This window comes from Podarcis muralis, chromosome 7 (genome assembly GCF_964188315.1).
Source record: "Podarcis muralis chromosome 7, rPodMur119.hap1.1, whole genome shotgun sequence".
Taxonomy (NCBI): Eukaryota; Metazoa; Chordata; class Lepidosauria; order Squamata; family Lacertidae; genus Podarcis; species Podarcis muralis.
In genome coordinates, this window is record NC_135661.1 from 45544692 (window position 1) to 45567574 (window position 22883).

The 22883-nt window shown below is 46.1% G+C and overlaps 1 protein-coding gene across 2 annotated transcripts in view; it reads left to right on the forward strand.

Moving 5' to 3' along the window:
- The first annotated feature begins 2449 nt into the window (after positions 1-2449).
- The window catches only part of EDC4 (enhancer of mRNA decapping 4), a 30867-nt gene continuing 10433 nt past the window's right edge, over positions 2450-22883 (forward strand). Inside the window, exons 1-18 of one of the 2 annotated variants that reach the window (XM_028739722.2) lie at positions 2450-2617; positions 6840-6996; positions 7515-7626; positions 10064-10163; positions 10328-10517; positions 11413-11560; positions 11956-12060; positions 13433-13542; positions 13915-13998; positions 14962-15057; positions 15442-15544; positions 15927-16107; positions 17349-17421; positions 18045-18136; positions 18763-18959; positions 19664-19752; positions 20555-20708; positions 21555-22018. In XM_028739722.2, the coding sequence (XP_028595555.2) occupies positions 2542-2617; positions 6840-6996; positions 7515-7626; positions 10064-10163; positions 10328-10517; positions 11413-11560; positions 11956-12060; positions 13433-13542; positions 13915-13998; positions 14962-15057; positions 15442-15544; positions 15927-16107; positions 17349-17421; positions 18045-18136; positions 18763-18959; positions 19664-19752; positions 20555-20708; positions 21555-22018 (2531 nt within the window). In that variant the 5' untranslated portion in view covers positions 2450-2541. The remainder of the gene's footprint in view (positions 2618-6839; positions 6997-7514; positions 7627-10063; positions 10164-10327; positions 10518-11412; positions 11561-11955; positions 12061-13432; positions 13543-13914; positions 13999-14961; positions 15058-15441; positions 15545-15926; positions 16108-17348; positions 17422-18044; positions 18137-18762; positions 18960-19663; positions 19753-20554; positions 20709-21554; positions 22019-22883) is intronic. The other variant, XM_028739723.2, reaches the window with a different exon arrangement.

Below are 22883 nucleotides of genomic sequence, written 5' to 3' on the forward strand. Positions count from 1 at the left end.
CACGCATACTTGCCTCTATAGGTCATTAAGGCAAATTTTCATGTTATGTACACTGCAGTGCACAGTATGGGGATAACTACATCATCCTATGCAATCCTTTGCGGTCCATGTATGTATTCATCATGTGTTATAAAAAATATTTTATTTAAAATATGTATCTCTTCAGCCAAAAAGGGCTGCCAAAAAGGCTTACAAATGTCAGTCATAAGACAGTCCTTCCCTTCAGGCTTACAATCTAAAATGCATGACATTCAAGGGAGAGGGACTGAGGAGGAAAGAAAAGAACACGGGCATTATTTCTGGTTGTGAATTGTCTGTTGCAATGATGTTGCAAAGGTTTTGAACCAGAACAAGCCAAAGGTTAGTGGAGGCACAGCCTGAAAGATACTACCACCTTAGATGTGGTTTGTGGATTTGGGGAACAATAGCAACACTAGTGCATTTCTAGGCTTGGTATCCCAGGAAAGCTTTTCCATTTAGAAATCTAGTGTAATTTTCCTTGTAGAGGTGGGTAGGGATAAAGGAAAGTTGCTGTTCCTGACAGAATAATTTAGTATGTGGATATGAAGCTTCTAGCATTGCCTCTATTCTGATTGGCAGCAATTCTTCCAGGCTGGGATAGGAGGTTTTCCAGGTTTTACTACCCAAGAGCCTTTTACCTAAATATGCAAAGGATTGATCCTAAGGTCTAATGCATGCAAAGCAGATGTTCTAGGTCAAACAAGCTTGATATGGAACCTTAAAACAACAATGTTGGGAAATATAAAAGAGATTATTTTCACTGCTTTGGCAGAACTTGCCTTAATATGTCTTGTGGGTTGGGGGAGAGGTTTAACAGGTTATTGCACATGTTAATGCAAAACTAAGGAAGTGAGAGGGATGGTGAAATTACTTCTAATTCCATAAAGTTAAAAAATTTCAAGTAATTTATCAAGAACAGTGGACAAGTTACTTATGTACAGCAGCTGCTGACAGTATTTCATTTTCTGTATGCTACAGGCTATTCTCTATATTAATAGGGTTGGTGTATTTTTAAATTGACAGAGGCTCTGTGTAACAGGCCAAAGTCAACAGACAAAGGCAGTGCCGAAAATGATGGTACAGAAGCTGTCCCTACAGCTTTGTCTGCTTGACATGCAGGGTGTTTTTAAGGAACAGAGCGCAGCCTAATATACTTGAAATGACTGAAAATGCCTGCATTTGTATGCAAATCATCTTCCTGTCTCGGTAAGTATTTTCAACGTGCTTTCTCTGATAAGGATTTTGCATAACTGGAAAACTTTTGAATAGCCAGATTATTCTAGACTAGCGTGTCTGTCTGTGTGTACGCACACACTACACAAACAGATATGCGTGAGTTAAGAGAGAGAGAAAGAGAGAGAGAAAACTAAACAGTGGGGACTAAAAAACCGCTGAATCGTAAGAAGCGCATCCTATGATATTGCAATGCAAAATCCCTTTGTATCTTAGGTGACGCTGCCTCTCAACTTGCTTCCGCAAGTGGTGTTGTCCATCTTTATTTCATATGGTTTGGGGGTTTTGGAGTCAACACATCAGGTCGTCTCCACTCAAATATTACATTCATTGGGACTTTGTGACCCAAACATAGTGACACTCATTGGGGCGATCCTACATACACACACACACACACACACACACACACACACACACAGCTCTGTGGTTTTTAAGGTTAAGCAGTGTATAAATTCTGCTAAAAAATAATAATTTGGCAGCACCACCTAACATACTACTTGGAAGTGACGCTGTGTGTTCATTTGGGGCTTAACGTCCAGGATATGTATGTCTGCAGCTCAAGCTGTAGCCTCTCCTGCTGCAGAGAACTGTCCCGCCTTTCTGTATCTTTATTTTTTAGGGCCCAAAATGAACCCCAGACTAATTTTATTTATTATGTTTATTTAAATTCTATAGTGCCCTTTATCCGAGGATCACAGTGCGGTTTACAATATAAAAATACAAACATACATAATGTTATTGTTTAGTCGTATCTGACTCTTCGTGACCCCATGGACCAGAGCACGCCAGGCACTCCTGTCTTCCACTGCCTCCCGCAGTTTGGTCAGACTCATGTTTGTAGCTTCGAGAACACTATCCAACCATCTCATCCTCTGTCGTCCCCTTCTCCTTGTGCCCTCCATCTTTCCCAGCATCAGGGACTTTTCCAGGGAGTCTTCTCATGAGGTGGCCAAAGTAAAAATACAAACATACATAATAAATGAACATATAAAAACAATACCCCCCAGCTACCCACAGTTTAAAAGGCCACAGGTTGTACGTGCGAGGTGGGCCCTCTTCCCGGCCCTCGTTCTCCTTGCTGCGCGCTTCTGCCTGCCTCGTACACTATCTGTATTTATTCTCTGCTGGGAGAGGCGGAACCCGGACGTCTGGATACCATTTGCCTGGGGGAAGGAAAGCAATGACCGGACCGGAAGCGGAAGTGGGGGCGGAGAAGCGGGGTTTGGCCTGCCCGGGCGGTGGAAGCCGCGGTAGCTGTGGTACTGCTGGCGGACTTGGCGGGGCCCAATGGCCTCCGCGAGCATCGATATCGAGGACGCGACTCAGCATCTCCGAGACATCCTCAAGCTGGATCGGCCGAGCGGTGAGGCTCTCGGGCCGGGACCCTAAAAAGAAGGCGGGGGTTTTTCCTTGGAAGCAGCTCCTTTGGGGAGTGAGCGGCTGAAATGAGGCTCGTGGTCTCGGGCGGCGGTGCTCCCCTTTGCTCAGCCCATCCCGCGTGAGCGGGAAGGCGCCAACGGCGCTGGCAGGAGGGCGGGAGGCGACGGGCGGGAGAAGAGCCCAGGGGGTCGCGATCCTATATACACGCTTATCTGGGAGTAAACCCAACGGAGCATGATGGGATTTGTTGTCTGGTTGTGCCGGGTTACGGTAGGGGGTTGCAATCCTGCGTCTACTCGTTTGGAAGTGAGCCTCCTTGAGCACAGTGGAGACCTACTTCTGAGTAACCAGAACTCAAGGATGGGGCTTCCCGTTTGGGGCCAAAAAGTCCCATCTGACTAAAAAGGTCCTCTGCAACTGTGGCTCCTGCATCAGTGCTTTCTGCTCTTTTTGGTGGCGTGTGGTGCTCAGCTTTCTTTCAAACGTGGCTGCCTCTTTCTACCCCACCCCCTTCATGTTCTGTTTCTGCCCCGCCCCCTTCTTTAATGGAGCAGGCACTTGGTTTGACTTTGCTTGTTTTTTTAAAGGCCATTTCTCCCTGCAGCTTAAGCCTGCAGCCCAGAGTCTGGTGTCATATATCTGCAGATGATTGTGAAGGCACTCTAGGCAAGGTGGGGTTGGCCAGGCTGCTCAAGCTGGCGCTGAGAATGAACAACTAGCAATTCAGTACTGTTATTCTATGGCTCTTTAACAAATACCGGATGACTTGACCTTTCCTTAATGTACATTCTTTGGTTTCTTTGTTTTTGTAGTCATATTCCAGTTGTAATTCTCTGTATTAATAGCTGCTTTTGCTACATCTCTCAGGCTGGAAGGAAGACTGAGCAATAGTGTTGTCAGATCTAAACCCTATTTTACAACTTGGTAGGGTCTTGTAGGGCCAGAAAAAAATGATGGCCTTATCTGACTTACCAAGTCATGAGTTAGCCACTCCTGCTGTAGATCATAACATTTTTGCATACTGAACATATATCTGGTGTGCCTGGTCTCCCACTCCTATGCCTCCCCCCCCCCAGCTGCTTTCAGATTTTTTTTTGGAGGGGGCACAGTTAGTTGTGGTACTCCACAAGTTATGTTTCTCAACAACTACATGAAGGTGCTGGGAAATATTATCAGAGCTTATGCATTAGATATAATTAACAAGAAGATGACACCCAGGTTTCTAGTTCATTACGTAAGTGTCCAGCAATGGCTGCCTCAGATCTGAACAGTGTGAGGAGGCCACAGGCAAGTGGATGACATAAACAAAACACTTGAGATTGATTCCAGACAAGGCAAAGATGAAGGTAGGGGTAAGACTGTGGCTCATGCCGGAGTCATGCCTGAGTAGGTTCCTTACCTATCCAGAGGGAGGTCTGGGCAGTGCTCCAGGATGTATCCTGCACTGGACATGACAAGGCAGCCAAATCAAATAGTGCCCTTGCTGGGACGCTATCTCCCCACCGATAGGTGACCTGCCTGGTTATTATCGTGGTAAGAATGATGTGGGGATGGAGTGATGGACAAAGTTGAGTGAGTAGCTTTGGAATCTTCATAAATTTGGAAATATCTGCAGTGCAGAGTATGGGAGAGGTTTGTCTTTAAAGGGATAGTTTAGAATGCACCTGTCGCTTTAGTAAAGTGTGTCTAATTAGCATGCTGTGCTGTATTTTATTTGAGGAGGAAATCACAACATTTCTGCCTTGGAAACTGCATTAGCCTCATAAGTCATGAACAAGAACATTGGTATATGGGGGCATTGTTGTCTTTCTTCATTTGTGTAAAAACAGCTGAATAGCTAGTATGAATATGATATACCTATCTGCACATATTATAATACTAATACAGTATACTTAGGTGCAGGATGCATCCTAGATTTTTATCTGAACTTCTGCTGTGCCAGCCAGATCCCTCCCTTTTTGTCTTTTGTGAGATACTGTTTCCATGGTGCTTGCAGCAGTAACCATTTCATGTGAGCAGCGTACTGTGCCTGTTGACATTTCCTGCTATAACCTCACCCAGCTCTGTTGGGCTAGATGGTGGCGTTTGGTTCCTACTGTGCTGCATGTATATCCAGCTTTTGAGCAAAGGCTCTGCTGTAAAGTATTCACCAATCTCTTAATTATTTGTAGGAAGGACTTACTATATTCAGATCACTGACATATCCCAGGGCAGAGTGTGGATTGATTGCAGAATTACTGGGGGTGGAGGATATTAACTCAATTTGCAGTAGGCAATTTCTTTATTCTAGTGGAAAATAGGAGATGCCTTTGCTACTATTACTTTCCTTTCCTTGAACTTGCTCTGGATTTTGATTCCTCCAGTAGGCGTTATCTTTGTTATTCAACTGTCCCTGTAACCACAAGAAACAGTGTGAAACTAAGTGAAATGAAAGCGAAAGTTGATTCTTAGTATTCTGTGTGATTCACTGATCAGCATAGGAATATATAGACATCGTTCACTGCTGTTCACTGCTTTATACCAAGCCAGAGCATTGATCCACCTCACTCAGTTTTGAGTCTACCCAAATTGGCAACTGCTTTCCAGTCAGATTTCAGGCAGGATCCTCAATTGAGAATCTTTCCCAGCCCTACCTGAAGATGCAGGGAATTGAACCTGGGACCATTTGCATGCGAAGCATGTGCTCTGCCCTGAGCTTATGACCATAGGCATGTACATTTTCATATGAGGCTTGGACCCCATTTTCATGGAGGGTCCTGTGTTCTGGTTGGGTGGAACTTACATCGTATGTGAGGCAGGCAGCTGACAACGGCCAGCTCTGCCTTTCCTCAACATGCCTTCTGTGTCTCCTCAGGCAATCAGATTATGGCTTGGCAAGGGGTGGGGGGGACTTAGCCTGAGGAGGGCAGAGAGGGAACTTTCCCCCTGTCGTCCATTCACTGTCTGTACAGAACTAACCATTGTGTGCTCTGCCTACGTGCCACCCACCCACCCACCTTTCCTCTTCTCACTTTATGGCATTGAGCCATGCTGCACTCTAGTATGAAACTAGCATTAGCCATCAGTTAACGGGACTGGGTAGGAATTTTACCCAGGATCATCAGCTGACTTCTCTGGCCCTGGGTTTTTGGATTCTCTGCAACAATCCCCTGACTCAAGATGGCTGAAGCTATTGATTTTGACCTTCTAACATCTACCCAGCAGGATTGCTGAGCCCCACACTTCTGACAGCACATGAAACAGTAGAAATAGGTTCTGTGCCTGTATGTCCTGTCTTGCTACTGGTAAACCTGCCTAGAAAAGTTGTTTTTTATCTTTTCTCTAATTCCGTGGTCTGTTCGTTTCTAACTCCCTTCACAGGTCTATTCTAGCCTTCAGGAACAAACAGAAGTCAGCATCTGGAATGGCAGTTATCCAGAGATTTTTAAGTGTCCTGGCAAAATCATATAGCCCCATCAAGAGTTTGGGGACCACCTTTCTCCACACAATCCTTCCTAGTTGAAGCCTAGTCATCAAGTGGTGTTGCTGGCTCCATGCTTATGGCTCATTAGGATAGGCACAGCTAGAAGGCGAGCCTTCTCAGTTATAATTTCCAAACTTGGAAACTAGAAGAGAAGCAGGCCACAATTTTCATTTTCCCTGCCCACCCTTCCATTCTCCTCTATTCTTATAGTATGGAGGCTTCTCACTGAACTGGAGTGGTTAGAGGAACTACCTCTCCATTGAGCTTTCATAGCGATTCTAAAACTTTCTTTTTTAATCCAGCCTTTGGCTGAAATAGTCTTTGTGTGTAGTTATGTCATCATCCATCATGCTTTTATTGATTAATAATAATAATTAATAATTCTATACCACCCTTCATCCAAGGATCATAGGGTGGTTTACAATATAAAATCACAAAAAATATGTAGTATACTAACAATACCAAAAAACAAACCCCAACACACAGTTTAAAAGGCAATAGTTTGTTTAATTAATCTTCTCTAGAACATTACTATCTTGATGGGCTCCTTGTTTCCTGTTTCAGTAGAAAGAGAGAGAGTTTGGCATTTCTTTTGAATGAAACCACTCTCCCATGTTATGTTCTTTTCATCTGGGACAGGGGACCATCAAAGGGAGACTGTATGGTTCAGAAACTTTCATGACCCTTTAAATGGCTGCGTGAATGTGAACATTGGCTCTGTTCCCCCCCTCCCCCCATTTAGGTTCAGTCAACGAAAACCAGAGATCATCCACTTCATACAATGGAGACCTGAATGGTTTGCTGGTGCCAGATCCCATAGCATCTGGAGATGGAGCTTCCTTGACGAAGCCAGTACCCCAAGCAGTTCCTCTGGGAGCACTTCAGGAGAAGCAAGTCATGTAGGTATCTTGGTGGGAGAAAGTGGAGAGCTTGTCATGGGTCTGCTGAAAAATCTCAGCTCGGTAATTGCTCCTACAAAGACTGGGCTTCCAGCTTTCTTGATTACTGCTTTAAAGTTGTGTAACATTGTTTGTAGCTTCTGTTCCAGAGACACTCAAATTTAAGATAGTGTGTTGTCTCCACAGCTGAGGGACTACATTCATACACAGCTTAATGGGGATACATTTTGTACAGTAATGGAGGCTTCATTGACAATGACTGGGATTGAGGTTTGCAACTTGTGGTTTGCATTGTTTGCTGTCTTGTGTTGCTTCCAGTAAAATGCTCATTTGTCCATGAAAGACCATTTGCAGCAGGAAAGACAAGTGGTAAAATTGCTACTTCATAGTAACAGGCATGTTTGTTTAATTGGGGACCTTCAGTAGGCATATCTCTAGCTTTTTCCCAGCTCTCCATAACAAAAGCTGTTTGTCTTTGAGGTTTTTTGTTTTGACTTCTTCTTATCATTTTCTTTTAGCTGCCTCTCTGGAGATGATAGCTCTACCTGTATGGTGATAACTGCTAAAGATGTTGAGATAGTAGCCAGCAGCGACTCTAGCATCACCAGTAAAGCTAGAGGGAGCAACAAGGTAAAAGGGGAAAGATTCATCTGGACAATGTACAAAACCAGTTGGGGTACCACTTGCCATCTTTTCAAGCGTGTAAAGCAGGGATGGGGAACCTGAGATCTTCCAGATGTCATGGGAGTACAACTCTCACCATCTCTTACCATTGGCCATGCTGAATGGGGCTGATGGGAGATGGAGTTCAACATCTGGAGACCTGGTTCCTCATCCCTGATTTAAGGAGTCAGTGCCTGGATTGCTGGTGAATGAGGCTGAAGAGCGTAATACGTTGGAGGGGTGGATTGAGTATTGTGGTGCTTCTCTTAGACTTTTTTTTTAAAGCAGGCATTCATGCCTCAGCCTTGGAATAGCCTGTTTTCTGTGCATATTAGCACCCCCTCTAATGTTCAGTGGTGATAGGCCTGGGGAAACCTAACTGCCATGGGAAGCCTTTGTTCACAAGAAAATGGTTGTGTGTGGTTGGAGATTGAGGCACTAGCTTCAAACTGCTGTCTTGGGCTGGTTCAGATGTAGCCTTTAACCAGTGTTTCCCAACCTTTTTTGGGCAAAGGCACACTTGTTTCATGAAAAAAATCTCGAGGCACACCACCATTACAGCCCCGTGATGTCAGCGCGCAGCGTCACGCCGGGAGGGACATGAATTGCTAGCAAATTACATAATCACCTCCTTGAGGGCTGGCTCATCTTCTCCGAAGGCAGAACCCCATTAATTAACAGCACAGACTCACACCATAGCCAAGACGAGGGGGGAAAACCTCAGTCATGCACAGTCATGCACATGTGGGGGCTAAATGAGGACGAAGACCGGGCAGAGAGCAGGGTTCAAATCACCCCACCTGGCCAGGACAATCCCTGGGTGCTCCCTTGGGCCACTCGCCTGACCCACCTCGCAGGGCTGTTGTTGCGAGGATAACACGGGGAGAACCACGCGCCCCCCCGGGAGCTCCTTGGAGGAGAAAGCGGGCGATGAATGCAATGCACGAAATATATGAGAGGCGACCAGGTTTTGCAGGTGAGGGGCCCCCGCCAGCCTCCGCTTCCAACACCCGGCGCAACGACGCTGAAGTTTCCCCCCGGGCTCGGCTCGGGGAGCAGCGCTGCTCCCCCCCGGCTCCCCTTCGCCCTCCCGGCTCTCTCTGCCGCCCACTGGGGACCCCCCTCACCTGCCAAGTCCGGAGCGCCGGTGGAAGTTGCATGCATGCATGCAGGGCGCCGCGTTGCCATTGCATTGCACTGCACTCCATGCAACGCCTGCACGCATACATTGCCTTGCACGCCCGCCAAGGGGTCTCCCCGCGGTCCGATGCGTCCCCTCCGGCGCGGATGCAGCATTGCAAAAATAAAAAAACCCCGACGCAGCCCTACCTGGGGGGCAGCCTCCGCCTCTGCCGCTCCGCCTCCTCGGGGATCCCCGGGCTCCATCCTGCCGCCCGATCTCCGGGGGGCGCAGGCAGGCTGCGCGGGGTCTGCGCGGAAGAGCCCCTGCCCGCCCGGCCGCCGCCGCTGCGCTCATTCCATGGCCGGGAGAAGAGCGCTTCAAACAAAACGCCCGGCCCGCCAGGCCACGCTGGGAAACGTAGTTTGCGCACCCCGCGCGGGCGCGGAGCCCAAGGGCGAGGGGACTACGGATCCCGGCAGCCCCCGCGCCGGGGACGGAGGGGGAGAGGCCGGGTGCAGGGATGGAGGGACGGGTGGGCGAGCGAGTGAGTGAGTGGCAGCCGCCAAGCCTTGGCCGAGAGCCAGGAAGGGCCTCCCCGGAGGAGGAGGAGAAGGAGGGAGGCGCAGAGCGGGAGGGAGGGAGGGAACCCCAGGGGTCATCTAGTGACGGCGCCCCAATCGAAAATTTGACTTTAAAAAAAAAAATCTTTCAATTTTTTAATTTTTCCCGCGGCACACCAGGCAACATCTCGTGGCACACTAGTGTGCCGCGGAACAGTGGTTGGGAAACACTGCCTTTAACCACTTGATGATATATGAAAAAGTCCTTAAGAATTCACACATCCCTGAGTTCCTTTCCTATCACCTTCCTTTCACGTGCCATGATTCCCTCCCTGCCTTCTCCTGGTTTATGACAAACTGTAGCTTGCAATTTCATCTGAAACAGTTTCTGCAAACCAGAGAGGGCAGTGGGAATTGTGGTACCTGGGAAGAAGGATTATGGTGTAAGAGCCCAGAGGTCCCTAAAGACTCGTTCACATAGTGCCACACAGAGCACATACTTTCCATGCAGAAGGTCTCCAGTTCAGTCCCCATCATCTCCTGAAGAAGGGAACAGGATTGGTGACTCCTGAACTAGGTGTTGGCTGTTTCCTCTCTCCTCAGCATGTATAGATGATATTACAGTTTTATGTTCAGCGATGGATGCCTTGTCCCTATTTTGGCAAATGTTGAATTTAATTCCACACTTCAGCTGCTCTTTGTTTTCTTTGTTGCCCTCCAGGTAAAAATCCAGCCAGTGGCCAGGTATGACTGGGAGCAGAAATATTACTATGGTAACCTGATTGCTGTGTCAAATGCCTACCTGGCATATGCCATTAGAGGTGAGGCATCTCTCCATCAACTTGGTTCTTTTGGCTAGGCTAGGCTTCTTGTAGTGGCCTTGTGTTGGGCTGAGGTCCCTTTGCTTTCCCCACAGCTGTAGAGAGTGCACTGACATTGCCTAAGCCATCTTAACTGTCATTTTCTTGTTGCTGTTCTTTGACAGGTGCCAGCAATGGCTCTGCAATGGTTCGGGTCCTGAGCGTTAGCACGGCAGAGCGAACCCTGCTGAAGGGCTTCACAGGTGGAGTGGCAGACCTGGCTTTTGCTCACCTCAACTCCAACCAGCTCGCTTGCCTGGATGAAGCTGGCAACCTCTTTGTCTGGCGCCTGGCCATGGAGAATGGAAAAATCCAGTATCTTATCTCTCAGTACTGTTCTTCGTAGGAGATGGCTGCAGTGTTGTTAGATACTGAGGCAACTTTGTAACTACAAGATAGGAAGTGGGCACTGTTTATTTCTGTATCTTAGGCAGGGAACCTGTGACCTTCCAGATATTGTCATTCTTAGCCACTGACCATGGTGCCTGGGGCTGATGGGTGTTGACAACTGAGAAAATCTGGAAGGCCAAAGTTTCCCCATCCCTGCCTTAAAGAGATGTACTAGTATTTATTTCTGCCAGCCAGCACCCAAGCATTATACATATTTTCTTCTTGCAAGTTATCCACTCAGGAAATCCTTGTATTTCCAAGTTATCCTTGTATTGTGACTCAAAGGTCCCCTTCGGCAGTAACAATTGTGGCTTAATAAACTATAGCTCATTAAGATGAGAATAGACATCAAGCTCTCACACACATATCTCACATGTGTTTTATTGTATTTTTAACATTTTGTTGGAAGCCACCTAGAGTAGCTGGGGAAACCCAGCCAGATGAGCGGGGTATAAATAATAAATAATTACTGTTATTATTATTCTTGTGCTTAAATCACAGTTGCCCATTACATCCAAACCAGGAAGCTGTGGTTTAATCCTAGTTTACTACCTAGCACTGGGCGGCCCAACTTTTCATACCAAGTGGGCCGCAGAGTACTTCAAAACGGATCCTGCGGGCCACACACTGCATTGTTGCATAGTGGGTGGAGTGAGACCAACATCTGATGCCCCCACCCCCCACTCAGCCCTCACACTGCCTTCCCAAAGCCGACTATGCAAGGCTCTGTGTTTGTTTCTACTACATCTGGGATAAATCACAAAGCAGTTGATACTACAAAGGAAAGTGATTTGTAGCTGTTCCTTAACTTGGTGATCAGAGAGGAGATCCTGGTAAACATCAAGCGACCTGATGGGACTCCTCTGAACAGCTCCCGGAGGATCATATGGTGTCCCTTCATCCCAGATGAGAACGAGGAGAGCTGTGAGGAAGGCAGTCAGACCTTGGCACTCTTACATGAGGATAGGGTAAGTTTTGATTTTTTTTCTTTCGTAAGGCGGTTGTTCGTATTGCGGTACTAATAAGTTGTAGATAAGGAATTAGAAAGATGTGCCCCATGGTTAGGTCAATTTTCCAGGTTCTTATACATCCATGCACAAAGCACCTCACAGCATGTAAACTGGTACAAGTTTATCAAGTCAGCCTCTGCTTTTATTTAAGTAAGTCTGGCAAGTGTGGTTGTGTTGTGCTATTTTTGGGTGTGGTACTTGTGAGGAATAAACACAGGAGATGGTGCAGAGTTCATGGGAGGATAGTGAATGCAGAGCGAGGTGGCAACTGGAATGGCAGGTGACTTTATGTTCACTCCTGGCAGAGCTTCAGTATGCAGTTTGTGTCCTTCCTTCTTCTCTTCGTTTTGCAGGCAGAGGTTTGGGACCTTGATATAATCCGAGCCAATCATAATTCATGGCCAGTGGAAGTGACCAGCATCAAAGAGGGCTTTATTGTGGTAAAAGGTCATAGCACGGTAAGAGTTCTGCTGCTGTCCTTGGTGTCTGTCTCCCGTTACAGAGCTGAGCCATCTGTTACGTATGTTTAATTCCTTAATCCAACAGTTTTCAATATTCTGAAGAGGCCTGTGGCTTCATCCACTTGGTTTATGGGATCAATGGCAAAAGGGTCTGAGTGTGTGAGCTATTAGACCAGAAGCAGAGGGCCTTTGGCTCTGCAGTTTTTGCTGAACTACTACTCCTATCATCCCTGATCATAGACATGTTTGCTGGGGCTTATTAGACTGTTGCTGAGTTCCTGCTTTTCCCATATGGCAAAGAACAGGCATTTATGATTGGACAAGTAAAGATGGCATCTTTTTCACCTTTCCATTGTGTGGTTTTGTGACAGTATTTCCCTCCCCCTCGAAGCACTCTTGTTAAGGTTATGGGTGGAAAACTTCCAGCCTCTGCTTACGGGGGCTTTTTGAATTGCACAGCTTTATGTTTTGGTTTAACAGCACTGGGGACAAAAGAAGCCTCTTTAAAATGGGAAGTGAGGTGAGAGGGCACAGCGTGATGTTTGAGAGCATGACTGGGTAAGAGTCCTGCTGTGGGTGGAAAGGTGCTTGGCACTTCACTGATCCAAAGATGCGTGAGGTAGTGGGAGAAGTTAAAATAGTCAGGGTCAGAGGGTGTCAGTGCATTGATGGCAGCTGAGCCCAAGATGGTGATGGAGGATGTTGCCTGGAGAATACAGAATGAAAAAGTGCTGTAACATATATCCCCCCAAATGTCTTAATTTTTTATCAGCTTAACATACTGAACACCTGGGAAATCGAAAGTACTTTGGCTCAAATTGGCAATATGTGCTGCTGCTGATATAAAAGTTGATAAGCATTCACTGTATAAAAAGAAAGAAGGAAAGAAACATCAGGTTATTAATGTGATTCACATGTATATCACAACCATGTTGGTTTTTTTCACATGTAACACTAACTTGTAACTTTGCTTTGTTGAACAAACCAGGATGACAGATGAGCAAAGTGACCACAGCTTATTTCACCTTACATTGGTTGCATTTTCTAAACACTTGTGCATCTGTAGCTGGGTCATGGTCTGGGGTGGGGTACCAAAACAAACCAGGATTAAGTTCAGGTGTAATAAGAAGCCATGGTTATTGCAAGCCACATTTCATAAGCCTGTTTTAAACCATGATTACATACAGTATTCTGGTTTCTTGGCCACAAACAAACCATAGTTGACCAGGTTGGGTTTGGGCATACAAGCAAGCACATTTAAGCTAAATAAACCACAGCTTATCCTTGGGTGCAAACCAGGTTATTGCTTTGTATTTCATTGAAGTTGTATTGCTGAGTGAAAGCTGATTTTTCCCCTGTCCCTATCTAGCGTCTGAGTGAGGGAGCCCTTTCTCCAGATGGAACTGTCTTGGCCACCGCAAGCCATGATGGCTTTGTCAAATTCTGGCAGATTTACATAGAAGGGCAGGATGAACCAAGGTAACTTCAGAAGCTCAATGTCTCTTGATTTGGTGTGCCTCAAGCCTACTTAGATGCCCAGTCCCTTGCTCCAAACATAGTCTCAATTTGGCATGATTTTGTTGATCTACAACAATATTCTTGGTGCTCTCCAGATATTTTGGGTTACAACTCACATCATCCTCTCTCCCATGCTAACCGGGGCTGATCAAATTGTAGTCCAAAGCATCTGAGCTCAAGCTTTATTAAAGTTCTTGTGCTCTATTGTCTGACCTCCACTTGTAAATAATGTTTGGATTCTTGAGAGTAAATTGCTGCCTAAAGGAGCCATTTCACGCCTGCAGTTACGAAGGAGCGGGCTCTCAGTCATCATTTCTTTGATTTCCTACCTAGGTGCCTGCATGAATGGAAGCCTCATGATGGTAGACCTCTCTCCTGCTTGCTGTTCTGTGACAACCATAAAAAACAAGATCCAGAGTAAGACATCATTCTGTTTTTTTGCTAAGGATATCCCATTTCCGGTGGGAAGCATGACTGTATGGAAAAATAAATACATTTGCTCTGTATTTACCCCACGAAGGTTCCTTGCTATAATAAAGTAACAGGACCCTACCGATCAGTCATTTACTACTTTCTAGTATAGTTCCTCTATTCCTCCAGGTGTAAGTGCTGGCAAGGAGGAAAAAACAACCCCTCTTTCCTCTTCCTTCCCCCTCCTTGCAAGAAGTTAACAGACAGGGGAGCAGACCCACGGGAGAATGGGCAAAGGCTCCCAGCAGCTGATGGTATGCTTCTGGATTCCCTATGCCCACATGAGTACAATTCACATGTCCTGTAGGTCCAGTCTCTGTACCACAATCTTGTAATGCTTTGGTTTGAGCAAAGAGAACCAGTCAGTTAAGAGAGTCTGGTATCTAGTTCTTTTTGAGGAGAGGCATCAACTTGTATGAGACAAAATCTGCCAGTTAAGAATTTTCAGAGGCTTGCTATTCAGGCTTTCACCCCTCTACACAATTGCAGAAGGAAAGTAGGGGTGTGCTCATTGGCCCCACCACCTTCATTCTGTTGCTGAGGGCTCATAGCTATCTTGACTTCTATGGGTTTTGGCTGAGGTCCTGCAGTGGGGAGCCTTTTCTACTTCTATAGGCACCCCACATGATTTAGGTCCCTGCGTGTTGAGAGTTATGTATGGCGCAGGAAGCCTACACAGATAGAGGAGGCGTCCCATGGCAGAAGTTGAGCCTGAATGTGTGGAGGACTTGGAGAGATGGCCTGTTAGGAATGTGACAGAGCACAGCCAACATCTCCCCACATCCCGACTCCCCACTCACGTGGCTGGAATAGTGTGAATGCAAACAAATTAATAAAGCTATGGAGTAAGCAAAATGGCCTTTTCTAGTCATCACTCATTCCTTCTCATCCATCCTTTCATTTCTGCAGAGTTCCCTTCTGGAGGTTTCTCATCACAGGAGCAGAACAGAATCGAGAGCTGAAGATGTGGTGCACTGTATCATGGACCTGCCTACAGACTGTCCGGTAAGTATTGCTCTAGTCATCAGTTGTGCGTGGTAGGAGCACGTGATGAATGTGTGTGTGTGGAAGGATAACCGAGAAGGGCAACTAACAGTCTTCGTCCCCCTGCCAATGATTTAGCTCTGTGTTAGAGCATCTGTCTTGCATGCAGAAATCCCCAAATTCCATCCCTGGTGTTTCTAGGTAGGATTGGGGAATGCTTCTGGTTGAAATTCTGGAGAATCGGAGTAGACCGTGCTGAACTAGATGGACCAATGGTCTGATTCTGTATAAGGCAATTCTATGTACCTAAAAAGGCAGGTTTCAGCAATGCACACAAGACGTCGCTAAAGAGAAAGATTATTAGTAGACATCTGAGGGAAACTGTTTTCACTGTGTCATTTTCAGATTTTCTCCGGATATATTCAGCTCCATGAGTGTCCTTCCTAGTTTGAAGGCCTGCCTGGATCTCTCAGCTGAATACCTGATTTTGAGTGATGTGCAGAGAAAGGTAGGCAAGTTCTGTTGAGAGGTTGAGTGCAAGAGGAAAAGACATCTGCTAGGCTAGGGAGTGTGGGGTCTGTTGTTAACATATATAAGAGATGGTTGGGGCTAGCAGCAGCTGTTTGATTAAGCAAAGCATTCGGTTCCTTTTAGTGGGTGTAAACTTTTAAAAGTTCTCATTTTCAGACAAGATCTGTGAATCCAGAATTAGTTCAGTACTGCTGACCAACTTTCATGCTGGGTTTGCAGAGAGGCTGTGTGTTGGTTTCTCCCATTGTGCCTAGCCTGTTCCTTGGCCCAAAGTGCAGGTGCACATGTGTCCTTCCTGGTACAAGAGCCCCTTATTGCATACGTTACTTCAAGGTATCTACCTGATGCTTTCCTCTTAGGTCTTGTATGTGATGGAACTTGTGCAGAACCAGGAGGAGGGCAAAGCTTATTTCAGCTCCATCTCAGAGTTTCTGCTGACCCATCCAGTCCTGAGTTTTGGCATCCAGGTGGTCAGCCGCTGCCGGCTGAGACATACAGAGGTCCTGCCAGCGGAAGAGGAGACCGATGGCCTTAGTGCAGGTGAGTGATAAAAGATGTGTCTCATCAAACGTAAGGAAGAGAAAGATGACTGTCTCTCTGGTAGCTAGCCTGGTTCCCCAAATGCTAGGCAAGCTTTGCCTCTCTAGTCACACAAAACCATGGTTTACAAAGTTTAACTGGTTTGTCATGGTGTCCAAACCTGTAAACCATGATTGGTCATTGGCCCACAAACTATAATGTGAAACCCGTAGTTTGAAGCTGATTTGAAACCTGCCATTTGGACTGAAGTCTGAATTGTTGGTTTGGGAGTCTGATTGGATGGAAACAGAAGTACTTGAATGGCTCTCAGTTTGGGTTCCCGGTGGCCACCCAGCTAACAGTTTGCCCACTGCTTTGGTCTCGGCTGTTAATCTGATGCCAATATATCAACAGTGTAAGACAAAGATGCCCAAACAGAAGCAAACAACAGATGATGCTAGATTCAGGTAGGTAGCCGTGTTGGTCTGATGCAGTCGAAATATATTTTAAAAAATAAAAAATTGTCCAGTAGCACCTTGGAGACCAACTAAGTTTGTTCTTGGTATAAGCTTTCGTGTGCACGCACACTTCTTCAGATACACTGAAACAGAAGTCACCAGACCTTTATATATAGTGGGAGGGTGGGGTGGGGTTTTTCTCAGGAGGGTAGTAGGAGATGGGTGATTGACTCAGTGGGTATGGTAAACCTGTTGATGACTGTTAATGACTGTCAGTTTTTTGCAATAGGCCAAAGCAGAGCATTTAAGGGACAGCATCCCAGGGATTCCACGGGAAGTAGGCGAGAAAACACACAGTATAAATGATGGTTTCATTGTATCTTTGGAGCACACCATGGTTTGTTTTAAAACTGCTGTTAGCACGAACCACGGTTTTGTGGGATACTGGAATTCTGTCATAGTCTTTCTTCTCAAGTGTTGAGTGTTAGAATGGTACATACCCCCTTGGCTCCTTCTGCCTAAGAGCAGGTAAGGCTTGTACTTTTGTGCCAGAGCAACCATCCTGAGCATTTTCTTACACTGTGAGCAGCCTTATCCTACTTTACTCAGAAGGTGAGCAAGGAGGCTTTACCTGCTAAACAGGAAGAAAACATGTTTTTTAAAAAATATTTTAAAATGTTTCTGTTTTTACTGATTATTTTAATATGTCTTGTAAACCACTTAGAAGTTGTATTACAACCAAGCAGTATATATATATTGTTATAAAGAAAAATAAAATTTCATCCATTTTTTTCTTCTTCCTAGAAGGTACTCAAGGTACTGGAGCGGTAGAATCAGCAGCGGGGGTGCTTATCAAACTCTTTTGTGTCCACACCAAGTGAGTATTTTGTAGGACCCCTGTTCTCCAGGCCTGCCTTTTAATTTTGTCACATATAGGCTCAGTTTTTGCCAACCCACAAGATGGGATGGTACCATAGGTAACGAACTGCCTCTTAACTGCCCTGGAGTGACCTTTCATGCATTTCCTCCAAACAGAGATAACTTTTGCTTGCTGCTCCCAAAACAGCAGTCCTGGGCTTTGTGACCAAAGGGTTACATCATAATGCAAGTGGTTCTCACCAAAATAATTCCAGTTATGTACCAAATAAACCCTCATTCCGCACTTGGAATGCAATGCAAATATTAGGTGCAGATAATGCAAACATTTTGTTGTTGGGATTATGAACATCTCTTTAATGGGGGATGTTGTGGATTGCAGGATCACAAGGCATGCGTGTGCAGGGGAGCAGTGGGGACCCAATTGCACCTGTGCATGAAGCTTTAGCAAACAAGCTACAAGTGTCAGATGCAAATGAGAAGTGACAGCGGAGTACACTGTTTTAATGGAATCTCTGTCTGCTACTGGTTTTCTTTTGCACAAAGCAACGTTGCTTGTTTAGCATGGTGTTTGCCTATCGAGGCCAAGTTTGTAAACCAAAACAATCTATCTGGATGTTGCAGGGCCCTTCAGGATGTGCAGATCAGATTCCAGCCTCTCCATAGTCCAGACACAGCTGCTCCAATTCCTCCCCATGGCTCCCATGAGGATTTTGGTGAGTCCTCTGTTCTAAAAAATGTTTGTGTTTCCTTGTTAATTTGACTATTCCAACTGATATCAAGGTACCCTAATTTGAAAGTTTGCTATGTCTCAAAGCTGACAATGGAAATTCTTGCTAGTGCTTGAGAATTCTGGATCCCAAGTCTGTTGTAGTTGCTGGGTTATTTTTGGACTGTGGGCAATTGTCAATTGTGGTACTTTTGTCAATTGTGGTACTTCATTTCAGGAAAGGGACCTTAATTCAGTGGTAGAGTACATCAGAAGGTGTATTGGCTTGTTTATTACATTTATTTATAACTAGTTTTAGTCCCTGGCATTTCCAGTTGCTGCCAGGCAGAGTAGTCCATACTGGGCTATATGAACAAAGAGTCTGATCTGTTATAAGGCACCTTTGCGTAGCCTAGGTTTCTCTGCCTCTGGACAAAATCTTGCCTGACCCTGACTTTTGCTGCCAAGTCTCTGAGAATAGCCAAGGATTTTGGTTTGTCTTGCAATCTGTACCCCCACCCCTCCCCAACCTGTGTGTGTTAATATTAATTTAACTGAGTGGCTGGTGGAAGGAGGCTGTGTGTTTTCTCTCTTTGTACAAGTTGCTTTTAAACTGTCTGGTGTGTTTTGAAGCATTCCCAGATCACCTGGCTGACCTGGGCGCAGAAGGGCTTGGATCAGAGAAGGGATCCGTGCATGGCTCACAGCCTGACTTGCGCCGCATTTCAGAGCTATCTGTTCCCGTGGATTTCCTCTCCCCTTCCAATGACACAAAACCCAAGCTCATGACTCCAGATGCATTCATGACTCCCAGCACATCTCTGCAGCAGGTAACCTCCTTAGAGTGTGTTTCAGATGGGAGCAAATTCCTTTGCTGCCTTCAATTTGGACATTATAACGTAAAAGACTTGGGATTCCTTATAGCAAGAGTGGAGAATCTGTGGCCCTCCAGATGTTGCTTGGAATGATGGGACTTCTACTGGCTCTACTGGCCGGGGCTGATGAGAGTTGTCATCCAAAATATCTAGAGAGCACCATGTTGGGGAAAGCTGGATTAGATGGTGGATTAAAGAACAGAGAAGCAATTTCCACTGTTCCTTGTATATATTTTTAAGCCAGCAGTTACTCAAACCTGTTCTAAGCACTAATTGGAACTAACTACGGTATTTGACCCAATTTGTATACCACTTTGTATGTCACTTAATTGTATGTAAAACCTCTGAGCTGTTTAAAAGAATATAAAATATACGTTAAAAATGTCAGTAAAAGTCAAAGTTAAAAACAAGCTTTAAGAAAATCAGAATTGTAAGCAGAAGTAAGGAGAAGTATGGTGCTTCTTAAAATGGCAAAATAGTTTTCGGGTGGTGCCGAGTTAATTTACTCCATATATATATATATATATATATATATATATATAGTAGTAGTAGTAGTAGTAGTACAAGAGGAGTGTTTACTAGCAGGCAATACTGTGTATGTATTCAATTAAAATGCTTGCTGGCAGAGTTTTCTAACACCATTGAATTTTCTGTGCCAGGTCACGGTGTCACCTGGAAGCAGCATTAGTTCCCTCACAGCTGTCACAACCATGAGCACGTCTTCCGTCAGTGACCCCTCCATTCCCAGGTAAGCCCTAGGCAAGGACTCCTTCCCAGTGCTACCCACTGAGTACTTTCAAGGGCAAGGAGACTCCCTTCAGAATCAGGCATGAAAATGAAATGGCTCACACGGATATCACAGGGACCTTTTTTTAAGGCGGCGCTTCTGTCATCTTCAGAGTTGCAGCTGTCAAATGCGCTATCCCTATTCCCAAGGAGAGGCATCCCCTTTGTTCTTCAGCTCAATTCCCCATAACATTTCCTGAGTTTTGTAGGTTTTGCTTCATATAATTGGAATAGATAGCAGAGGCTGGTAATGAAGTGACCTTGTAGGCAGATAGTGGAGGGTCCTAGACTTGCAGGACAGGGGAGGAACCCCTGTTCCTTGGAATATAGCTGTAGGATATAGAAGAGCACAGAGGCCAGTTCAGCATTGTTTACCAGGCAAGAACCACGAGGGGCCATCAGGCTTCAGATTTCTCATATACTAACAGATAGTGAGACAAGTAAGACTGCAGTCACTGCTCTCCCACTAGCTTCTCACCACAGCTCTGAATTACTTGAGGGAATGGATGACCACCTCTTATAGGTCCCCTTCTAGCTTTTTAGCATTCATTGTTTCAGCTTCTCCCATACAGTGTCCCCCAAGGAAGTCTTCTTTATGAGAGCGTTGCTTGGGTGACAGTCCCATAGACAGTAAAGTCAATGGCACAGTTCCTTAAGCATGCTGTGGTCGGAACCCTTCTCCCTGGGCTGATTTTTAATTGGGGTTTGCAAGACCACTCTCTTTTGTAACCTCTATGGACAAATTTGCCTTTTGCCTGCTGCAGGCCGGCTGAAGAAGTGTCTCTGAGCCCAAAGATGCAGCTGGATAGTAGCCTTACCCTAAGCGGCAGCAGTGGAAGTCTGCAGACAAGCCCTCGAAGTCATTCGGTCCTCCTCCCTGGCCTTCCTGACAAACTGACCCCAAAGGCCCCCATCCCGGTAAGGTGGATTCTCTATGAGCATGCAAAGCTTAACCTTTCTCCCTGACTGTGTCATCGTCCACACGGTGTGCATGTGGTATGGGTGCCCAAAGCCACTGGAGCAGTGGGTGGGGAACCAGTCCCCCTCCCTAGATGTTACTGACTACAACTCCCATCAACCTTAACCATTGGCCATGCTGGCTAGGGCTGATGGGAGTTGGAGTCCAACCAACATCTGGAGGCCCAAAGGTTCCTCACACCTGCACTAGAGTGCACTAGTCTTGGGTATACTGTCTGATTTCTCCCATACTGAGTTCAACGCATGTGTTCTTCCCCATAAATAGGAAGAGGGGGTGCCCCAATGTGGTCATTGCATGTAGAAAAATACCTTTGCTTATGTAAGCTGTCCCAAGACATATAGTTGTATCAAGCTGTGTGTTACAGATATACAGGTATTCCCCATGACATATTTTCAGTCCTGAGCTTCCTGTGCCACCTAGAATCATAGAATTGTGGCTTATCGCATGCTGTGAGGATAAAACTGGGGTAATCATATATGCTGCCCTAAACTCTATAAGGGAAAGGCCTACTAAAAACAGAGTAATAAAATGATCAGTAAATATTGCAAAACTTTTAATCTGTTTCCTCACTATGTACAAATCATCATCATGTTTTCGATTTGCTGTGTTAATTGTACTTCTTTGGGGGCATTTGTCAAAAAGCAGCCTATATATACTTAAAATGTAAGGAAGAAAAAATGGGATTAGGAAGGAAGGTTGTCAAGACAATTGGGCATCTAAGTAAACTCTCTAGGTAGTGTGGAGAATGGAAGTGAAAGGTTAACTTTTCCCCTTCTCTGGTCAAGGTTTCCCCAGGGAATGCTCCTCTTGCGCTAGAGCGGCAGGAAGTGGAGCCTCTGGTGGTGCCCCAGTCTTCGCCTACTCGTGAGCGCTCCCCAGACGTCATTTCCTCTGCCTCTACCGCCATGTCTCAGGACATCCCAGAGATTGCCTCTGAGACCCTGCAGCGCAGCTTTGGAGGCGGCCCCCCTGGGCTCCCCGCAGAGATGCTGGATTCCAACCATCACGCGGACAGTATGGCTTCCGCAGCATCAGCCTTGCACTTGCTCTCTCCGCGGAATCGTCACAGCTCGGAGCACAGCCATCACTCCTTGGACATGGCCCCCAATGAAGTGGACATGCTGACTGCGCCTTCGCTGCTGGAGGCGGCCTTACCTCAGGAAAACGTGGCTTCTGACGCTGGCGTGAGCCAACCGTGGCCAGCTGCCCCTGACATCACCAGGGAGACCAGGAACAGCATGGCGGACAGGTACCTGCTATCTCCTTCCTTTCTTTTGGGGAAGCACCAATCTTGGCCCTCCAGGTGTTTTTGGAGTCCTCTTTCCATCATCCACAGCCAGCATAGCCAATGGCTTTGAATGCTGGGAGTTGTAGTCCAGCAAGATGATGTCCAGGGTCACAAGTTCCCTACTGCTGATATGGGCCATCACATGTCTTGAACTCCCATCTCCTTTCTACACTGGAAGATCAGCAGCTGCCTTATCCCCTATTTGTCCATCTGGCCCATTGAGTAGGCAGTGGTGACAGTGGCTCTCCAGGCATGTCAGGGATAGAGAGGCCTATGCCAGCCCTGTCACATGATTCTTTTAAAATGGAGATGCCAGGAATTGAACCTGGGGATTTCTGCATGCAAAGGCTGTGCTCTGCCACTTCCCCTCCACCTATTGCAGTCATGTCTAGTGTTGCATAGTGTTTATTAGATTGTCGAGCTAAGGTTGTAGAGACCCAGGTTCAAATCCCCTCTTGGCCACGAGGCTCACTGGGTGGCCTTGTTCTCTCTCTGCTTAACCTAATTCAGAAGGTTGTTGTAGGGCTAAAATGAAGGAGGAGGAGAGTGATGTGCCTTGCCTTGGAGGCTATAAATAAAATAAGAGATAATAAGTATCCATTGACTCAATTGCTGCCTAACCCCAGCTCTACTGTTTGGCCCTTTCTTTTAATGGCTATGTTTGGTTTGAGCCCACAGGCCAGCCTGAAAGAAAATCATACTTGCTCTGGGTATTTTGCACAGAAATGAAAGCTTCAGCACTTACTTTGCACCTGAGTGCTCAGCTCCCATCCTTTGCATGGATGAGATCTGAGACTTCAGTACTTGCCAGAGTATCCCACTATAC